This window comes from Lissotriton vulgaris, chromosome 1_1, assembly GCF_964263255.1.
Source record: "Lissotriton vulgaris chromosome 1_1, aLisVul1.2, whole genome shotgun sequence".
NCBI classification, from domain to species: domain Eukaryota; kingdom Metazoa; phylum Chordata; class Amphibia; order Caudata; family Salamandridae; genus Lissotriton; species Lissotriton vulgaris.
The window spans coordinates 1,624,700,738-1,624,717,706 of NC_141685.1; the positions used below are offsets into that span (position 1 = coordinate 1,624,700,738).

At 46.1% G+C, this 16,969-nt stretch overlaps 1 protein-coding gene across 1 annotated transcript in view; it reads right to left on the reverse strand.

The window, feature by feature from the left end:
* LOC147750923 (rab-like protein 2A) overlaps nt 1–16,969 on the reverse strand; it is a 213,417-nt gene that overhangs the window by 126,068 nt on the left and 70,380 nt on the right. Inside the window, exons 4-5 of the mRNA XM_086918827.1 lie at nt 12,914–12,993; nt 12,574–12,653 (exon numbers count right to left, since the gene is read on the reverse strand). Of these exons, the coding sequence (XP_086774953.1) occupies nt 12,574–12,653; nt 12,914–12,993 (160 nt within the window). The remainder of the gene's footprint in view (nt 1–12,573; nt 12,654–12,913; nt 12,994–16,969) is intronic.

The following is a 16,969-nucleotide window of genomic DNA, read 5'->3' on the forward strand; positions in this document are numbered from 1 at the left end:
AGTCTGCTGGGCTTCCTTGCGCGCAGCGCGTCGACGCAGAAGTGTCTTCTTGGATCGAAAACGGGAACAAGCCATGCAGCTGGCTTCATCATGATCTGGCGACAGACACTTGTTGCACACCGGGTGGACGTCGATGTGGGGATACTTGGAGTTGCACACGGGACATCTCTTGAACGGGCTCCGTTCCATGATGGTACGTCGATAAGGCCTCTGGCATCGACCGGGCCTTCAGCGTCGAAAAGCACGCGGCTTTCCTGGATATCCGGCTCGGAACTGAGCTGGAAAGAACTGGGCACCGAAAGCAAGACTATACCGACGAAAAACTAAAGGCCTTAAGAAAACCTTTATATCGAATCCGACTTGAGTGAACCAATATGCATCGGAACTCAATGGCGGAAAAAAACAATCTGAGGATGGAGTCGATGCCCATGCGCACTGTAGTCCAGGGGAGGAGCCACCTATCTCGTGATACTTCGAAGACTCTTCCAGGACAACAATGTGCGATCATCCGGACCCAACACTAGGCGGCGATCTATGCACAGATATGAATTCAGAAGCCCACATGCCTCGAACTTGAATTTACAAATTGTATGCGATATATTGTAATAGTCAGATATGAACCCCTTGGTAGTGCATTTTTGCACGAGGCCTGGTCCCTCCCCTTTACATACAGATGTCTTAAAGATGGGCAGGAGGTTTATTTAAAAGGTGAAGAATGCACCAAAACGTCAGATCACTCATTAATGTGTAGACATATCCAATTACATGGTTCCTTTAATCAGGATCGTTCAAATTTAGCCTGTGTTTTAAATGATGCACCGGTTGCCGCAATTGTCCCTACTTTCACTTTACTGGCGAACGGAAGTTATTTACTTTTTAATAATGAAGATTGTTGTGGGTTAATTTGAGGCATCGCTTATGTGATAACTGTATCTGAACGTGTGGTTTGTTGAAAAACGTTCTGTATCCTCCTCCGCATGGGAATTCAGATGTTTCCATCTGGCCGCGAATCCCAACCTTGAAGGCAGAGTTCAATGGAATGAGTAGAATAAGAGCCCTTTTGTCTCAAAAACAAGTGGCCCTGAGTTCGGCTCGTGAAACATTTGTCCTTCACATCGCCAACACCCACAGAGAGGTGCAGGCCCTTTTGAATACTGACTTACCATTGCATTTCAGCGAATTAATACATTCAATCTTTAATGCGTCCTCCACTTCTGGCCTTGCACACTTTTTTTAAATGGTTAGCAGTGGTCTTGTGACTTCATTTGAGAAGATATTTTGAGTCGTTCCTGCTTTTTTCCATTCCATATTCTCGAGCTTATTTGGTGGATTTCCTGTTTTACTGGCGCTGGCTGCAGGCGTTTTGGTTATATTTTGTTTTATTAAAAATGGATGCCCGTCCTGTATTACACGCCGCACAGCCCCACCTGGCACTGTTCCGCAACCGGATGCTTTAATACTACGGCACGTTGCCGCTTGAGACTTTAGCACGGCATATGGATTATCGTTTCGATTTTCCTATTTTACATGTGTCCAGCCTGTGTTTTATTGCCTGAGCTGCGATTTCGACTGGGCCCTTGATTTGTGTCTCTGCAAGACGGTGTCTCCTGACGTCGATTTTATTCATCTGATGAGTCCCATAGTTGCTCACGAGGTGTTTTGTTTTGGCGGAGGGATTATGGCCATGGCAGCGATGCATGGACTAATGGGTCGTTGGAACATACGCGCAGCGGCGCAAGATTTCTTGGCACACAGCTTTATTGAGAACCCACCAAGTTGTCCTCTGATGATGCTAGAGGCTCCGTTGCTTGAAGAGCACCTATGTTCTTTCCCTCTATTAAATTGGATGGCTGAACTGTTTTCGGATGACGACAGTGACTTCATGCTGGAGGCTGTTGCTGCTTATTTTGCATATTCAGTCCTGTCCTAAAAGCTTTCGACTTTTTGGATACTAGTCCGTTCTTAATTGCAATATTTTTTTTGAAAATTATGCGTGATTTTTCATTTCCCAGACCTATTGATTTGAGCTAAAATGAAAAAAAATTACATTGACTTACAAATAAGTTTTTTTAATCTGTATTTATGATTTGACCTGGCTTATTGTTCTTGAACTCTGTCTTCTCGATGTGCCCCGTGCCTTATCTTAGCAGTGCTCCGATCATGGGGGGATGTCATATAGTTACTGCTTACCTATATACCGTGTTAAGTTAGCATGAGCTAATTAAATGTTTAAACGCCATTTTACCTTTTTGCTGCTTCTGCACACGACACATAATTGTTGCTTTAGCTTTCAGCCTAGAAGAGCGTTGTGATTTATACGAGAATAATATGTTATTGCTCTGATAACATTGCTTAACAGACGGCGTCTGTACAGTGAGTGCTGAAGCCTTGAAGGATGAGTAAACACAGTATTATTGTAAGGTCTGATCTTCGCACTTTCCTAGACATAACATAAATGCAGCTGCTGGCAAATCTGGCTTTAGGCGCGTTTTATATTGCTCTGCACAAGAACAGATAAACACACTTGATGGTGCTTCGCATGCAGAGAGCTGGTGGAAGACGATGTGATCCTCTGCCACTGAGAGATTGAGGTATGGGGTCGCCCTGCTAAAGCCCAAAGAGACCTTCTTAGATATAATATAATATGCTAGCTAGGGAGGGTGAGAATTAGGTGTTGTTAACTCCTATTCATTTCAACATTTTAGCATGTTGTCACCTTTCGCTTTTTATGGACTAATAACTATGCTGATAACTTTGCTCGTTATAATATGTTTGCTTGTGTTATCTAAGATACTGCGTTTGAGAACCCTGCATTAGTAAATACATATTTCAAATATGCACGCGTCCTCATTTACTCCACGTTCTGGTTTGAAATGATTATGTAACGAAAGAGTGTCTATGTGTTCCACGTGACCTGAGGTATTTTAAGATCATGTTCTGGATTGTCTATTTTGTTATGACCAATGAGACACTGTAGCTAGCTCGGTAAGGGGATTTTGGGTACTAAGGTGAGTTTTGGGCCATCCTAATTCACTGAGGTTCCAAATCTCTATGCACAGTTCTGTAGGAGAATGGAATCCCTGCTACAACTTCACAAGAACTGGCAATGAGGTGGAGGGGCTCAAACTCAAATCCTCCTCCGAGGTACCAACTATTATAAATTCATGCCTTGTCTTATGAACATACTGATAGCCTTATTAACAGGAAGGGTGGGCATTGAGAATGTATTAAAGATATCAATGCCTGAATTAAGATTGAAATAGCAGTAAATTACACAAATCAGAAAGCAGAGAAGGAGATGTTTTAGCAGTACTGCGTGTCCTACATTCATTTCCAGGCAATAATGCTTTGGCAAAGTATGGGTTAAAGCCTTAGTTGCTGCTATGCATACGTCCATCAGAGGCACTTCAAATGAAAGGTGTTTTGAAAGAGAGTTACCTTTGTTATCCGTTAGAAACAGGTCTAAAGAATGTGGTGCCTTTTCTAGAGAAGTAATTGGCGGAGGCAATTAAGGTTGGCAAATAAATGTTCTAATTTAGATGGAATGAAGTGTGTACTTTGGCCATGAATTAAATCTTAAATAAAGTGGCTTAGTAGAAAGCATGTAGATTTCATGAATCCGCCTTGCCGACGTTATGGCTAAAATAAATAATGTCTTTCATATTAGTATTTGAAGAGAGGCTTGGCACGTAAGTCTGAATGGCTTTTTAAATGACAGCTCCATTCACAGTGTTTAACTCGCAAACTGGTTTGTTTTTCATGGGTTTGGCAGAAAAAAACCTTTCATAAATTCTGTAACTATTCTTGTTGAGAACAGAGGAACGGATCGTGGGAGTATAGAGGTACATGGAGATTGCTCCTTTTAGGCGCCAAGTAGGTGATCCTCTGTTGCTGATGGAGTTTGCGCTGAATGTCACACAGATGAAGCAGTCTTTGAGAGTATTCCTTGACTCGCTGAGGCGAATACATATACTATTGGGTCTTCTGACATGATCTTGCTCACACCACACACTGTACATGCCTTTTGATTGAGAGAATGTCTTAGCCATAGTTACACCTAAAGTCCCAGGGATCGGCCTCAGTTAAAAATTGAGCAGGGTGTGCCTGCCTCTTATAGAAGGGGGCGAGTAGAAAAACAAGTCCTGGGAAAGACTATAAAAAGAAAAAAAACAGACATCCTGAGGAAAATAAGCCGAGCTGACTGGATTTTGTGTTGCCTGTAGACCTGTGGTAGAAAATGGGAGACTTGGTCCACAGCCTGACACTGGACAATAATTATAAGCATGTGCAGCTATGCAAGAGCCAATGACAACCGATAAATGCAGAAGAGTGGGGGATCACACGAATAGGTTCACCCACAAGGAGCAGGCAAGCAAAGACTGAATGTAAGTCTGAGTAACATGTCAGGGGACTTGAAAAAACTATACAAATCAAATCAAGGCAAAGGCGCTAAGACACTGGTATCAGGATACAAATGAGTCCTAAATATAATGGTGTGCACAACACTCCTTTTCCTAAAATGATAACTACCATGATGTCATCTTAATTCAATAAAAACACTGTACTTAATTACCCACAATATAGCCACTCAAAAAGAGTTCACATTTACTAACAAAAACATCAATTGTAAACTACACAAACTGAAGCAAAAAAAAAAAAAGATGTTTACTAATCTAGCTGGCACCAATTCAGACAAGTCTCTCATTGTTTCTCCTGTGTGCAAAAAATTAATCCAGCCCAAATTAATAATTAGTTATAAAAAGCTATGCACGCTTAACGAAGTGTGGCCAACAATTTTAGAGACAATTTAACCACTGTTAAACTGAAAAGCGTGAGTGCCAAATACCATAAACATACAGAGAAAGCAGGATTCTCTCATCATACTCAAACAGTCATTGGCTCATTGCAAAAGCAACCCCAACCCTGAAATACTGAAGCTGCAAATATATCAAAAGCTTTCATTTTGGATAATTAAGGCCAGAAATGAGAGACCTGTTGCAGAATAGTGCGTAAATCATAGTGGTCAGCAAAAAACATTCTTAAATCAATTAAGCTTGTGCAGGATCTGCAAAGAAACTGAAGGGATTACGTGTCTACCCAGCTTTTTGAAGGTGAGCATGGTTGAGATGGTGGATATTTAGTTTTTGTACTTTAGTTTTAGTAAGGTGGTGCACACAGCAAATTTATCTGGGAGGCCTGGAATGGTCTTAACGAAATCGTTAGTTTGTGAATAATCTAGCATTCTTGGCATTTTTCTATAATGTGGAATGTCAGAGGTGTTCTGTGACTAGAGATGTGCTATACAACTTTGAGCAGTTTCTGGCGTAGACTTGGAAGTAGATGGCTTTCATGTGTCTGTTGCTGTGTGTTTTGTCACGGTTCAGAGGGTGCCCTTGACTCCTGGGAAGATTTTTGTTGGAAATACCTTCCCCACAAACACGGTTTGCACTCCATGCCAAAGGTATAATGCAAAACCTGTACGACGGTGGCTAAAACAGATAGAAAGAAAATGTGTTCCATGCAGTTCATGATAAAACTCAACAACAACTGAATTACAGAAGCCTTATCAATAACCTTTTCTAATACAATTATATTGAAGCCATGTAGACACAGGCAACGCTATAGGACACGCCTGTGCTAGCCATGATAGTTACTTTTGGATAAAGACATAACTTTGGCTTAAAATGCCATCAATATAGGTCAAATTATCCGAAGCACCAAGGGAAGAGAAGAATTAGTATGACTGCCATGCTATCCCAACGCACAATGTGCGGGTACACTAGGACTAGAACTTGTCAAATTTACAACAGTGTTGAAGAAACCTGTCAAATAAGCAGTGTAATAGTACAAGACTTTAAAATATAATTTAAATTAACACTTATCTTTAACAGATAATGAATACCACCCCAAAATTCACATGCAAGGGTTTCCAGAAGCGTCTTACCATCTAGCAACAGATGGGGAAATTAAAAGATTCATGCAACTCATAAACAGACCAATGGAAGTGACTAAAGCACCTGGGTAAAAATGGACCACATGCAGCACACCCACTGTTGGCAAAATGGCCCTCTCTGAAAGCTCATCCCCATATCTTGTGCCTTCCTTCTCCTTATTTTCTGATCTTTTTGTAGCTTTGGGACTCTGAGCAATTTACCCATGCTAAAACGGGTTTAAGTGCACATGCTTCTCCCCTAAACAAGGAAACATTGGAATATACACAATTGGCCTATTTAGTTTACTTGTAAGTCCCTTGTAAAGTGGTATACCATAAAGCCAAGGTCTATAAATCACATGCTATTAGTGGACCTGCATCATTGATTGTGCCACCCACACAAGTAGCCTTTCAAATCTGAATCAGTCCTGTCACTACAAGGTCTGTGTGTGTACTTTTCTGCCACTTCAACATGGCATTTAAAACTACTTGCCAAGCCTTAAACTCCAATCATATTACACACAAGTCACCCATTAGAGCAGAGTGCTGTGTACCTAATAGTTAGGACATGTACTTTTAAGTTGTACATGTCCTGGTAGTGACAAACTGCTACAGTTGTTTTTTACTACTGGGATGACTACTCCCCTCACAGGCTAACATTGGGACTTCCTTACACCACTTTTAAGCTGTATTTGCTGATTAGAGAGGAATAGCTGCATCATGTTTCATATCTCTGGAATGGTTATGATAAATCCTCTTTAATGGTAATCCTGGATTTAACATTACTGTTTTAGAAATATCACTTTTAGATAGTGGACATTTCTCTGCTCTTACTGCCTTGCATCCTGTCTCCAATAAGACGGAGATGGGTGATAGCTAAACTTTGTGCATTCCCTCTAGACAGCCACAAACTCAGGAAATATGGATGTGACGGAGAACTCATCTGCATTCATCTACATTCTGATAGCTCTTCCTGAGCAGGAAGGAGGAAGAGGAGCTGACACACATGGATAAACAATGTCCTGTGTTCCACACGAAGGCCTGATTACCCCCCACAGATGTCCAGGCAGACAGAGCAGGGATGAAAGGGGACCTGTGCACTTCAAGGGCCTGCTATGAAGTCAACCCCACTTCAAAGGGACAACTGGGTATATGTACAGGGCCTCTTACCCTACAAAGACAGTACACTGCTGGACCTGTGAAGAACTCTGCCAGGAACTGCTTCTCTGCTTTCTGGACCTGCTGTGCTGCCAGCTGATCTCTGCCCTGAGAACCCAGAGTAACTCCAAGGGATTGCTGGCTTGCTTGCTGTTCTGGGGTCTTAAAGCAATCAAATACTTCCTACAGCCCTGCTACTGCTGCTGGGCTCTGCCATCTGTGAGTCCTTCCTTGCTTGTTTGAGGTGCCATTCCAGTCCTGGGCCTCAAAAGGGGGTTCAGCAGCTGTTTTTGCAACAAAATAGCCGCAGTGATGACTGTGTCGATCGGAACCCAAACATTGCTCCTCAATGCTGACGCAGGCACCATTCGATGACTTTTCCTCAAAGGATGGTACAAAAGGGGGTGATGATGTACGGAGCATCTGAATCAATCAAACACTCACACCCAGTCAAAAGATCTGGGTTTAATCCATCACCGTTCTTTAGCCCACTCTGCCACCCCAGTTCAGACATGGCTATATGCAAATCAGTCTGACCCTGTGCCTCATGGGAATAGTCCAGCCCGAACTGCCAAGCCATGTCTTCCATGGACCGGAAACAAGCTTCCGAGGACCGGTTTCTGGCATTCCAGCCGTCTTCAGCCCGGCTTGCTTGAATCCAGTGGCAAAGTGAGCAAGGGACTCACGTCTGAACATACCCTGCCACACTTATGGCGGCCAAAAGCGGTACAAAAGGGGGTGATGATGGACGGAGCATCTGAATCAATCAAACACTCACACCCAGTCAAAAGCCTCAAAGGACTGCACGGCTCGACATTGATTGGTAGAGCAACATGACGCCCTCGACAGCGCAACGCGATGGACAGCACAACTTGACAGCGATGCAGCGCCTCCATCGTAAAGGGGTTTGTCGACGAAGTCTCCATTGACTGTGCAGATCGGTGTCTACGCTTCACCTTCATCTATGGGATTTAGGGAGTCAGGGCACCTTCTTAACTCCTCACACCATGTATTCAACATCGATGCTTGCTTCATCCAAGGTGCTTTGTCACTGGGACCAGACTTATTATTTTAAATAGAGTTTTATAGAGCGCCAACTTGACCTGAAGGTATTGAGTATCAGAGCACCAGTTACGTTATATGAGGCCAAATATTCATTTTTGTTAGCCACAGGGAGATTAAGTGATTTTACCAGAATCACAGGATGTTGTGAATCCTTGCAGAAACTCGAACCTGGTTCCCCAGATTGGAGGTCGACCGCCCTAGCTGTTAGGCCAACTCCTCTAGGTCTGAGTCCGGTACCTGGCTTACACTCCATCGAAGTCGGCCTAAACCTTGGATTTATCCAGGTCGAGCACGACCTCAAGCAACATTTTAGTGGTGTTGACTTCTAAACACTATTTTTGGTTTGTTCTTTACAAATTCATAACTCCAGTTCTGCCGATTGGATTTTTGTCGTTTTTGGTCTTTGTTTTACTCATAAAATTATTTCTATTTTTCTAAACCTGTGTAGAGTTTTTGTGGTGTTTTCATTGCGCTACTGAGTGTGTGTGTGTGTTGCACACTTTACACATTGCTTCTTTAGATAACTAGGACTGCTCTGTGCCAAGCTACCAAAAGGGTGAGCACAGGTTATCTTTTAGTGTGTATCTAGCTCAACGTGAGTAGGATTGTGGCCCAGACTAGAACGGTGCATACCTCTGCCAACTAAAAACACAATTTCTAACGCCCACTACCTAGAAAAAGAAATGATACACATTCTATGCTTAACATTGTGGGAGAAATTCAATCTCCTCATCACCTTTCTCAAGTGCACTTCCTCAGAAACATGGTTTTTATCTACAAGTCCGTAGACCACTCTATTTCACAGAGCCACAACTTGGCTGTTTTCCCGGTTCAGTCACAGGTGATGAATAGACCAATATTTGGGGTATGTAAAGCCCAGTCTTGTGGCTCCATTTAGAGGTTATAAAGCACCCACTTCAAGAAGTCTCTAAGCTAATCCAGACCCCATATTCTACATTTTCAGCCATCTGTGACTTTCCAGCCAGTCTCCTTTTTAGGTCTCGCCTTTTCCATTGGAAAATGGCGAGAATTCAAGTGCTCTAAATACTCGTCAAACCAAGGGTTTTTTTGGTGCGGTTTTCATTGAGTTCACGTGAATCGCGTGACCAAACAAGCACACGCATCAGCCTCCCTCCCTCCCTCCTAATTGTATTTTTTCACGGCCGCCACCACATCAAAGGGCTTCTCCCAGCGTGTGCTCTGCGGCTTCTCCTCCCCTAATTATTCATGGCTGGCCGGCCGTACTTTCAGTTTCCCGGCCGCTCTTGTTTTCCATATGCGCGTGGTATAATCTACCTTGCTTTTACCAGAATGTCTCCTGTCTTCACCTAGCTCTTGGCTTCACCCTGTATGTCTCCTGTCTTCACCTTGCACGAGGCTTCACCCTGTCTGCCTCCGGTCTTTACGTTGCACGAGGCTTCACCCTGTTTGTCTCCTGTCTTTCTTTACCTTGCACGAGGCTTCACCCTGTCTGTCTCCTGTCTTCACCTTGCACTTGGCTTGACCCCGTCTGTCTCCTGTCTTCACCTTGCACGAGGCGAGGTGGGCGAGCCAACAGACGAGCAGGCAGAGCCGAGCCGGGGTCAAAGTGCATTCATTAAACAACCGAAGCGCCTCATTTTACTCGGTCAGATTATATCACCGCCTTGAGAGATATTTATTAAACGTTTTTAAACGTGAACTCGCAAAGGTTCTTGCCCCCCCTCACCCTCCCCGCCCTGACGACACTTCCATTCGTGATCGAAGAGGGTGCGCTCTGTGTTTGTGGCTCGATTCTTCGACGAAGCAGCCTCAGTCTATGCAGAGCACACCCACGAGGCTCTTGTGCAGGACACACCCTGAACCCACTCACCTGAAGGTGTCTCGGGTGTGATAATGAAGTATGAGGAGACTGAGAATTAAAGCATGTGCCTCGGATCACACACCTTGTGAGCTGGGCAGCCGGGATCGATAGTTTTTTCTTGTGTCACATTGTGAGACTGACTTCTGGCTCGCATTCTCCCCTTCCTCCCCATCTCAGGCGCCCTCCCAGTTCTTGCCCCTCTGTCCATTCCTGTCCACCTCCGGCCTCTGTCCACTCTGCCGTTTGTGCTACAGGTGGGCTCCCTTTCGTGCACCTCATAGGTCAGTGCCCCCTCCCTTACAAACCTCCCTGCCCCCTCCCTTCCCCCAATCACCCTCCCCTTCCCTGTCACATTCGGAGACAGAGAAGGTGTGCGTGATTCTCTCCCCTCACATGGCAGTAAGTGTCTTTTTCTCTCACTGACTGTGACCTTTGACCCATGCGGGAGCTAGTTTGGGACCCTCCCTGACGAGACGTGTGAACTCCTGATACACTGGTGGCAATTCTTGGCATCTGGTGGGCATCGGTGACGTGATGTAGCACAGCCTGGCACAGAGCGGGTGATGTCTCTCATATTGTTTTCATAGTGTTTCTATCCTTCGCCTTCGCCACCCTTGGCACCGTGCTTGCTCTGGTAGAGGGCAGGAGCCCTTGGCACCATGCTTGCTCTGGTGGAGGGTAGCCATGCTTACTCTGGTGGAGGGCAGGACCCATTGGCACCATGCTTTCTCTGGTAGAGGACAGGGCCCTTGGCACCATGCTTGCTCTGGCGGAGAATAGGAGCCCTTGGCACCATGCATGCTCTGGCAGAAGGTAGAGGCCCTTGGCACTATGCTTGCTCTGGCAGAGGGCAGGACCCCTTGGCACCATGCTTCCTCTGGTGGAGAGCAGGAGCCCTTGGCTCATGCTTGCTCTGGCAGCAGGTAAGAGCCCTTGGCACCATGCTTGCTCTGGCAGAGGGTAGGGACCCTTGGCACCATGCTTGCTCTGGCCGCGGGCAGGAGCCCTTGGCACCATGCTTGCTCTGGTGGAGGGCAGGACCCCTTGGCACCATGCTTGCTCTGGTGGAGGGCAGGACCCATTGGCACCATGCATGCTCTGGCAGAAGGTAGGGACCATTGGCACCATGCTGGCTCTGGAAGAGGGCAGGAGTCCTTGGCATCATGCCTGCACTGGTAGAGGGTAGGAGCCCTTGGCACCATGCTTGCTCTGGCAGAGAGTAGGAGCCCTTGGCACCATGCTTGCTCTGGCAGAGGGTAGGAGCCCTTGGCACCATGCTTGCTCTGGCAGCGGGTAAGAGCCCTTGGCACTATGCTTGCTCTGGTAGAGGCTAGGGGCCCTTGGCACCATGCTTGCTCTGGTAGAGGGTAGGGGCCTTTGGCATCATGCCTGCACCGGTAGAGGGTAGGAGCCCTTGGCACCATGCTTGCTCTGGCAGATGGTAGGAGCCTTGGCACCATGCTTGCTCTGGCAGTGGGTAAGAGCCCTTGGCACCATGCTTGCTCTAATAGAGGGTAGGGGCCCTTGGCAGCGTGCTTGCTCTGGCAGCGGGTAGGAGCCCTTGGCACCATGCTTGCTCTGGTAGAGGGTAGGGGCCCTTGGCACCATGCTTGCTCTGGTAGAGGGTAGGGGCCCTTGGCAACGTGCTTGCTCTGGCAGTGGGTAGGAGCCCTTGGCACGATGCTTGCTCTGGTAGAGGGTAGGGGCCCTTGGCACCATGCTTGCTCTGGTAGAGGGTAGGGGCCCTTTGTAGCGTGCTTGCTCTTGCAGCAGGTAGGAGCCCTTGGCACCATGCTTGCTCTGGCAGAGGGTAGGCGTGTAATATATGCGCGTGGTATAATCTACCTTGCTTTTACCAGAATGTATTCTGAAAATCCGAATTCGAAGGGGGCAAACCAATGTGCAGTGTCACCCGTGCAGACGTGTGTGTGTGTGGTGTACAGACTACCAGAGAGGAAGGTGGCCCGCGATAATCCAACAGGCGTTATTGCCCGAGTGTATTTTTGCCCTTGGCGCATCTCCCAGGACCCGGATTATTGCAGGTAAAGTATCAAGAGCCCACACACCGTGCCCCCAATCAAGTAAAAAAAAAAGCCCGTTGCTTTTTCAGCAACCAGTCGCCAAAGAGGAAAAAAGGTGAATAACGTGGAAGGATAAACATACCAGGCGGCTGCGAAGGGGGGACCTCCATCATGTTGCAGACGGGGATTTGACTGGACACGGAGCGCGCGCTAATAGGATAATGTGGCTGTGATGTGAGCGAGTACAGCCTGCTCCTCGTCCTGACTTGCCGTAGTTTACGAATGGTGCTGGCGGCTAATTCCATCTCAGCTTGCAGCGCTTTGCTATAGTTGCCACATTTGCGAAAGTTATAACTATTGGCATTGTAAATGGCAAAGCTATTAATTAAGCTATTTTCAAAACCAACACATAAATAAAAATAATTGTCATTTACAAGACCAATAGCTCAAACTTTCCTAATGCGAGACCTATTGGCCACACCAGTGCTTGTTTACTGCGAGACTGATTTTTTGCTTATGCTTTTTAAAAATATAATAATTTGATCACGCCTTACCATGATACAGGCATGAGCCTTGTGGTAATATGAAGCATGCATACTTTGGAACCTCTCCTGTCCTGCTGTGTCCCAGAAATCTAAAAAGAACAAGAGCCTAGATTAGAATGTGCTAGTTAGTATAGCTATGCATTTGCTTCATAATAGTGAAAAAAGAGAAGAGGTCAGACTATGAATGCACTGGTACACTTTCTAGGGAGGCCTTTTATGCAAATGACCAATTTACTGCAGGAACAGAGACTATCATGGGGAATAGGGAGTGTGCGATGCAAATTATGACAATATATTAATTGGTTTGGACCATTTTACAGGATGGTACATTTTAACAAAAGGCTTTTACCTACAAGCACGGTCTTCCCATCTACGGTGGTTGTATATTTGTATAGCGTAAGAGCAAATGTTGAGAGCTGCTGTGGGCGGCTGTACAGAAGTTAAGGGTTTTTCAGATGCATATAACCATATTAGGCTTCGACTCCAAACATGCCCAAACAATTGACCACTAACTAGATTCTATGGCAGGACTAGAGGCGAGGATTATGCTCTGCATTTTCCAACAGCAGTCTTCAACACAAACAGAAACAAGCACTGGCGTTGCCAATAGGTCTTGCAGTAGAAAAGTTGGAGCTATTACAATTGCAAATAACAATGCCTTTAATTTTTGTTTTCATTTTAAATACATAAAGGGCTTTGTCATTTACAAAATCAATAGCTCCAACTTTCCTACTGCGAGACCTATTGGCAACGCCAGTGCTTCTTTAGATAGCGATGGCCTTTCCACAGTATGCCTTGCAGGTTATGCATAAAACTTTATATTGATTTTTTGGTGGAAAGAATACAGAAACAGGGTTTCTCGATGACTGTTCCCAGCCCTGTCAATCAGCGTATGACTGTATTCAAACAAAGTTGTTTTTGCAAAAAAGCACCTTCAAAAATAATCCAAGCCAAGGCACACATTCATTGTAAAACAGAGTAGCTTAATGTGGGCACGTCGAAAAATAACAGAACGGTATTTTCTAGGACTCACACACATTAGTGGTTGAATTGTCGGCATGTGCAGCTGAGTGAGTGACGCTTGCTCAGCTAATATTTCACTTTCGGCAGACGGGAAGATGCGTTTGTGGTCGAAGTTATCCTTTACAGGAAAAATGTTGTCATTCCGAACTGAGTTCTGGCCTCCTTGCCAAGCCTGCAGCTCTCCTCTGCCTCGGACTCTGGAGATTTGGGAAACGCCCACGGTGCAAGGATCAAGCGGTCGATGATATTGCTAAGACTCGCGTAATTAGCAGACACACACAACAAGAGTTGACGTTTCTTAGAAGCCGGGCAGAGAGTAATAGATTTACGCGAATTTTTGTTGACGGTTTGACTTTAAATGACGTTGCGGGATAGAGGAACACACCCTACCCACCGCTTTTCTTTCACAAGCTTCTCTACTGCAAAAAGACAGTTTTACAAAAAAAAAAAATGTCCCTTAAAAAAAATTGCGCTGCTCCAGAAATAAAAATTGCCCTTGCGAAATTATTCTATTTTAATCTGCGTGAAAGCTCTCAGTCTCGAAGTGCTGCGCTTCTTTTTCCTGCGTCTTGTAAATTATCGCAGTAATGAAGCAGTCATTCGTCGTTCATATTTGGTGAAAACAATATTAAGTACCCAGACCTCTGTGATTGCCCTAATAAATGAATAATCTGAGGTGAGGGGCTTGGCAGTCAGCGTAAAAAATAACCTGAGCTTTCCCTGTCGTTTGTCAGATTTTGCTATGGCAGCATGCATTATGGGTAAATGAGCAATCAGCAGGAACCGTGTTACGGCTGGGGTGTTTTCGATAAATTTATCTAAGGTATTGCTTGGTACCTGCAAGACCTTAGTGCTTAATGGCCCCGGCGCGTGACTCTGAGCGAGCACAGTTCCTATTTACCACTGAATGCGCCATTTATACTGCATCTGTTTTTACTTAATATTGCACTGCAGCTCAATTAGTTTTATTCCTGTGATTTACTTTTCCCCGCACCATAATAGCATGCTGCTGTCAGAGATTCTTCAACACAATTTGGGTGGAAAGATGGACATATATATCACATTTCACGACACAAAAATTGTTTTAGTCAGATTTGTGTAAACTGGAATGTGACAGAATTGTTTTTCACATGCTCTGCTGATGTGTTTATCATTGCTTTCGGGGGTGGGGAGGCAGAAATGTTTAAATGTATAATTCCAACGTAATCACATGGGCAACAAAGCATTGTGCAGTACAACCGGAAATGAAACTTAACATAGTAAGGGAACCTCATACGTCCTGAGTGCGATGCCCAGGGGAGGATCCTGGCAAACAGGTTTATCGAGAGACAGAGAGAAAAAAGAGAAACGGGCGGGAGAGCCTGGTGGGGGGCGGGAATGCAAGCGAGGGGAGGAGAATGGGGGGGGAGGCAAGACAGAGGCAAGGAGTGTGGCAAATGGTTGGAGGGAAGCCGGATGGGGGCGGGAGAGCCTACGAGAGAAGCACACAGTCCTCGGAGAAAACTAAAACATGAAAAAATGCACATGAAATGAAGATCTTGAAATGTTTACCATAGCAGAACTCGACAGGCTCACGGATGGCAGATGGCAAATTGGTGTGAAATGACAAAGACAAAATTGAAACAAGACGGAGGGAAGGCAGAGAAGGGGAAGGGGGAAGCCGCAGAGCGCACGCTGGGCGAAGCCCTTTGATGTGCTGTACGGCCGTGAATGCGGGTGCTTGTTTGGTCACGTGATTCACGTGAACTTAATGAAAACCGCAGCGCAAGAAGCCCTTGGTTTGACGAGGATTTTGAGCACTTTAATTCCGCTCCGCTCAATGCGCTTGCGCGCATTGATAGGTCGCGAGACCTAAAAACTCTCTTTCCTATGAAACATAAGGAAAGGACAGTCTATAAGTCCATCCAATCAGCATCCATGCACGTCTCCAAGGCCCGGGGAATGCTGGGAAACCTCCTCTTGCTTTTTCTGCTCACCAGCAGACAAGTCGCTTTCCATTACACTCTATGGTTTTTCATCGGTCTATTCCTTTTAAGATTGGCATTGTCTGTGTTTTACTTGGCAACTGCTTTACTATGTAGCACAAGCGCTTGGGTGCGTGTTTCGTATGCGATTACAGTGTGTCTGCCGCAGGAGCGTTCCTTATTGCTCCTTTTGCGGTTTCTCTTGCGGGCTCACGGTGACGCAGGCGGCCATCAGAGGGCGCCAGTGCAGCGCGTATCAACTCGTTGCTCTGCGGGAACGCTTTCCAGTCAGGAATTTCCTGTCATCGGGTCCTCGCCGAACAAAGAGCCCTGCACGCTTGAAGCCTTGACAGCTGACTCCAGGTCTGTTTATCTGCAGCCGGATGCCCCTTTGAGTGGGTCGCTAGCTATGGAAGGAGATTATGTGAAGGAAGAGTCCTTCCAGGTCCTACCTTTTGACGACGATTTCTGCGACATAGTGGACGTCTTCATCCACCATGCCGTCGCTGCAGCCATGGGTCCCTTTGAGAGGCACATTATGAAGGTTGCCTACTCGTATGGCTCTGGTGAACACCAAAATTCGACCCCCCTAAGAGGAAACCAGAGGCGGCGGTGGATATGGTGGCTTTCAAGCTCCTTAAAAAGGCTTTACTGGCGCGCCCCCCCTGTAACTCAGGTGGACCCGATGAATGAGATTATCCCTTCTCCCCTGAGGGTGGCGATGACAAGGGCAATGATTCCCCTACGGAGTCCCTTGACGAACCGGGCCCTTCAAGGCCCTGGCGCCCCCCCCCCCCTCCCCAGAATGCAGCAGAAGCTCCTACAGATATGCTGGTCCCAGAGGATTTAGCACACCCTTGCTCGTCTCTGTGAGCCTCGAGCGACAAAGTGGTGCAATTTGTCATCAGTCAGATGAGGAAGCCCCTAGAAAAGGAACTAAGAGCCTGTTTGCGGGCGGAAGGCCCTCGCCCGCCCTGATGGGCAGGGTAGCCTTCACTCCCTAAATCTATGCCAGAATGGTCACTTTTCTGCAAAAATATATTCAAGACTTGGCCTCTTCGGAGGCGGGAGCTGTGGCAGACTGGGGATTCTACGGCGAGCCTTTTGTGAAAGAGCTCATGAAGTTAGTCTCCACCTTTACCACCCTGGACAGCAAAGCTTTATTAAGAGAGTGTTTCATCCAAAGGTTTTTGTTCGGGTCGGTCGTGACCAGGTGAGCTCGACCGGCCACTTCTACACTCAATCCCCTAATGAAGGCTTCAAGAAGGCTCGAAGAAAGGGCAGGGGCAGAGGTGCCAGAGGAGCAGGCAGAGGCCATTTCCAAAACCAATCAGGTTTCTCTCTCCCTTTACCCCATTTGCTAGTGGGGGGCAGGCTGGCTTTATTCGTTCACAATTGGGAGGCCGTTACTTCAGACT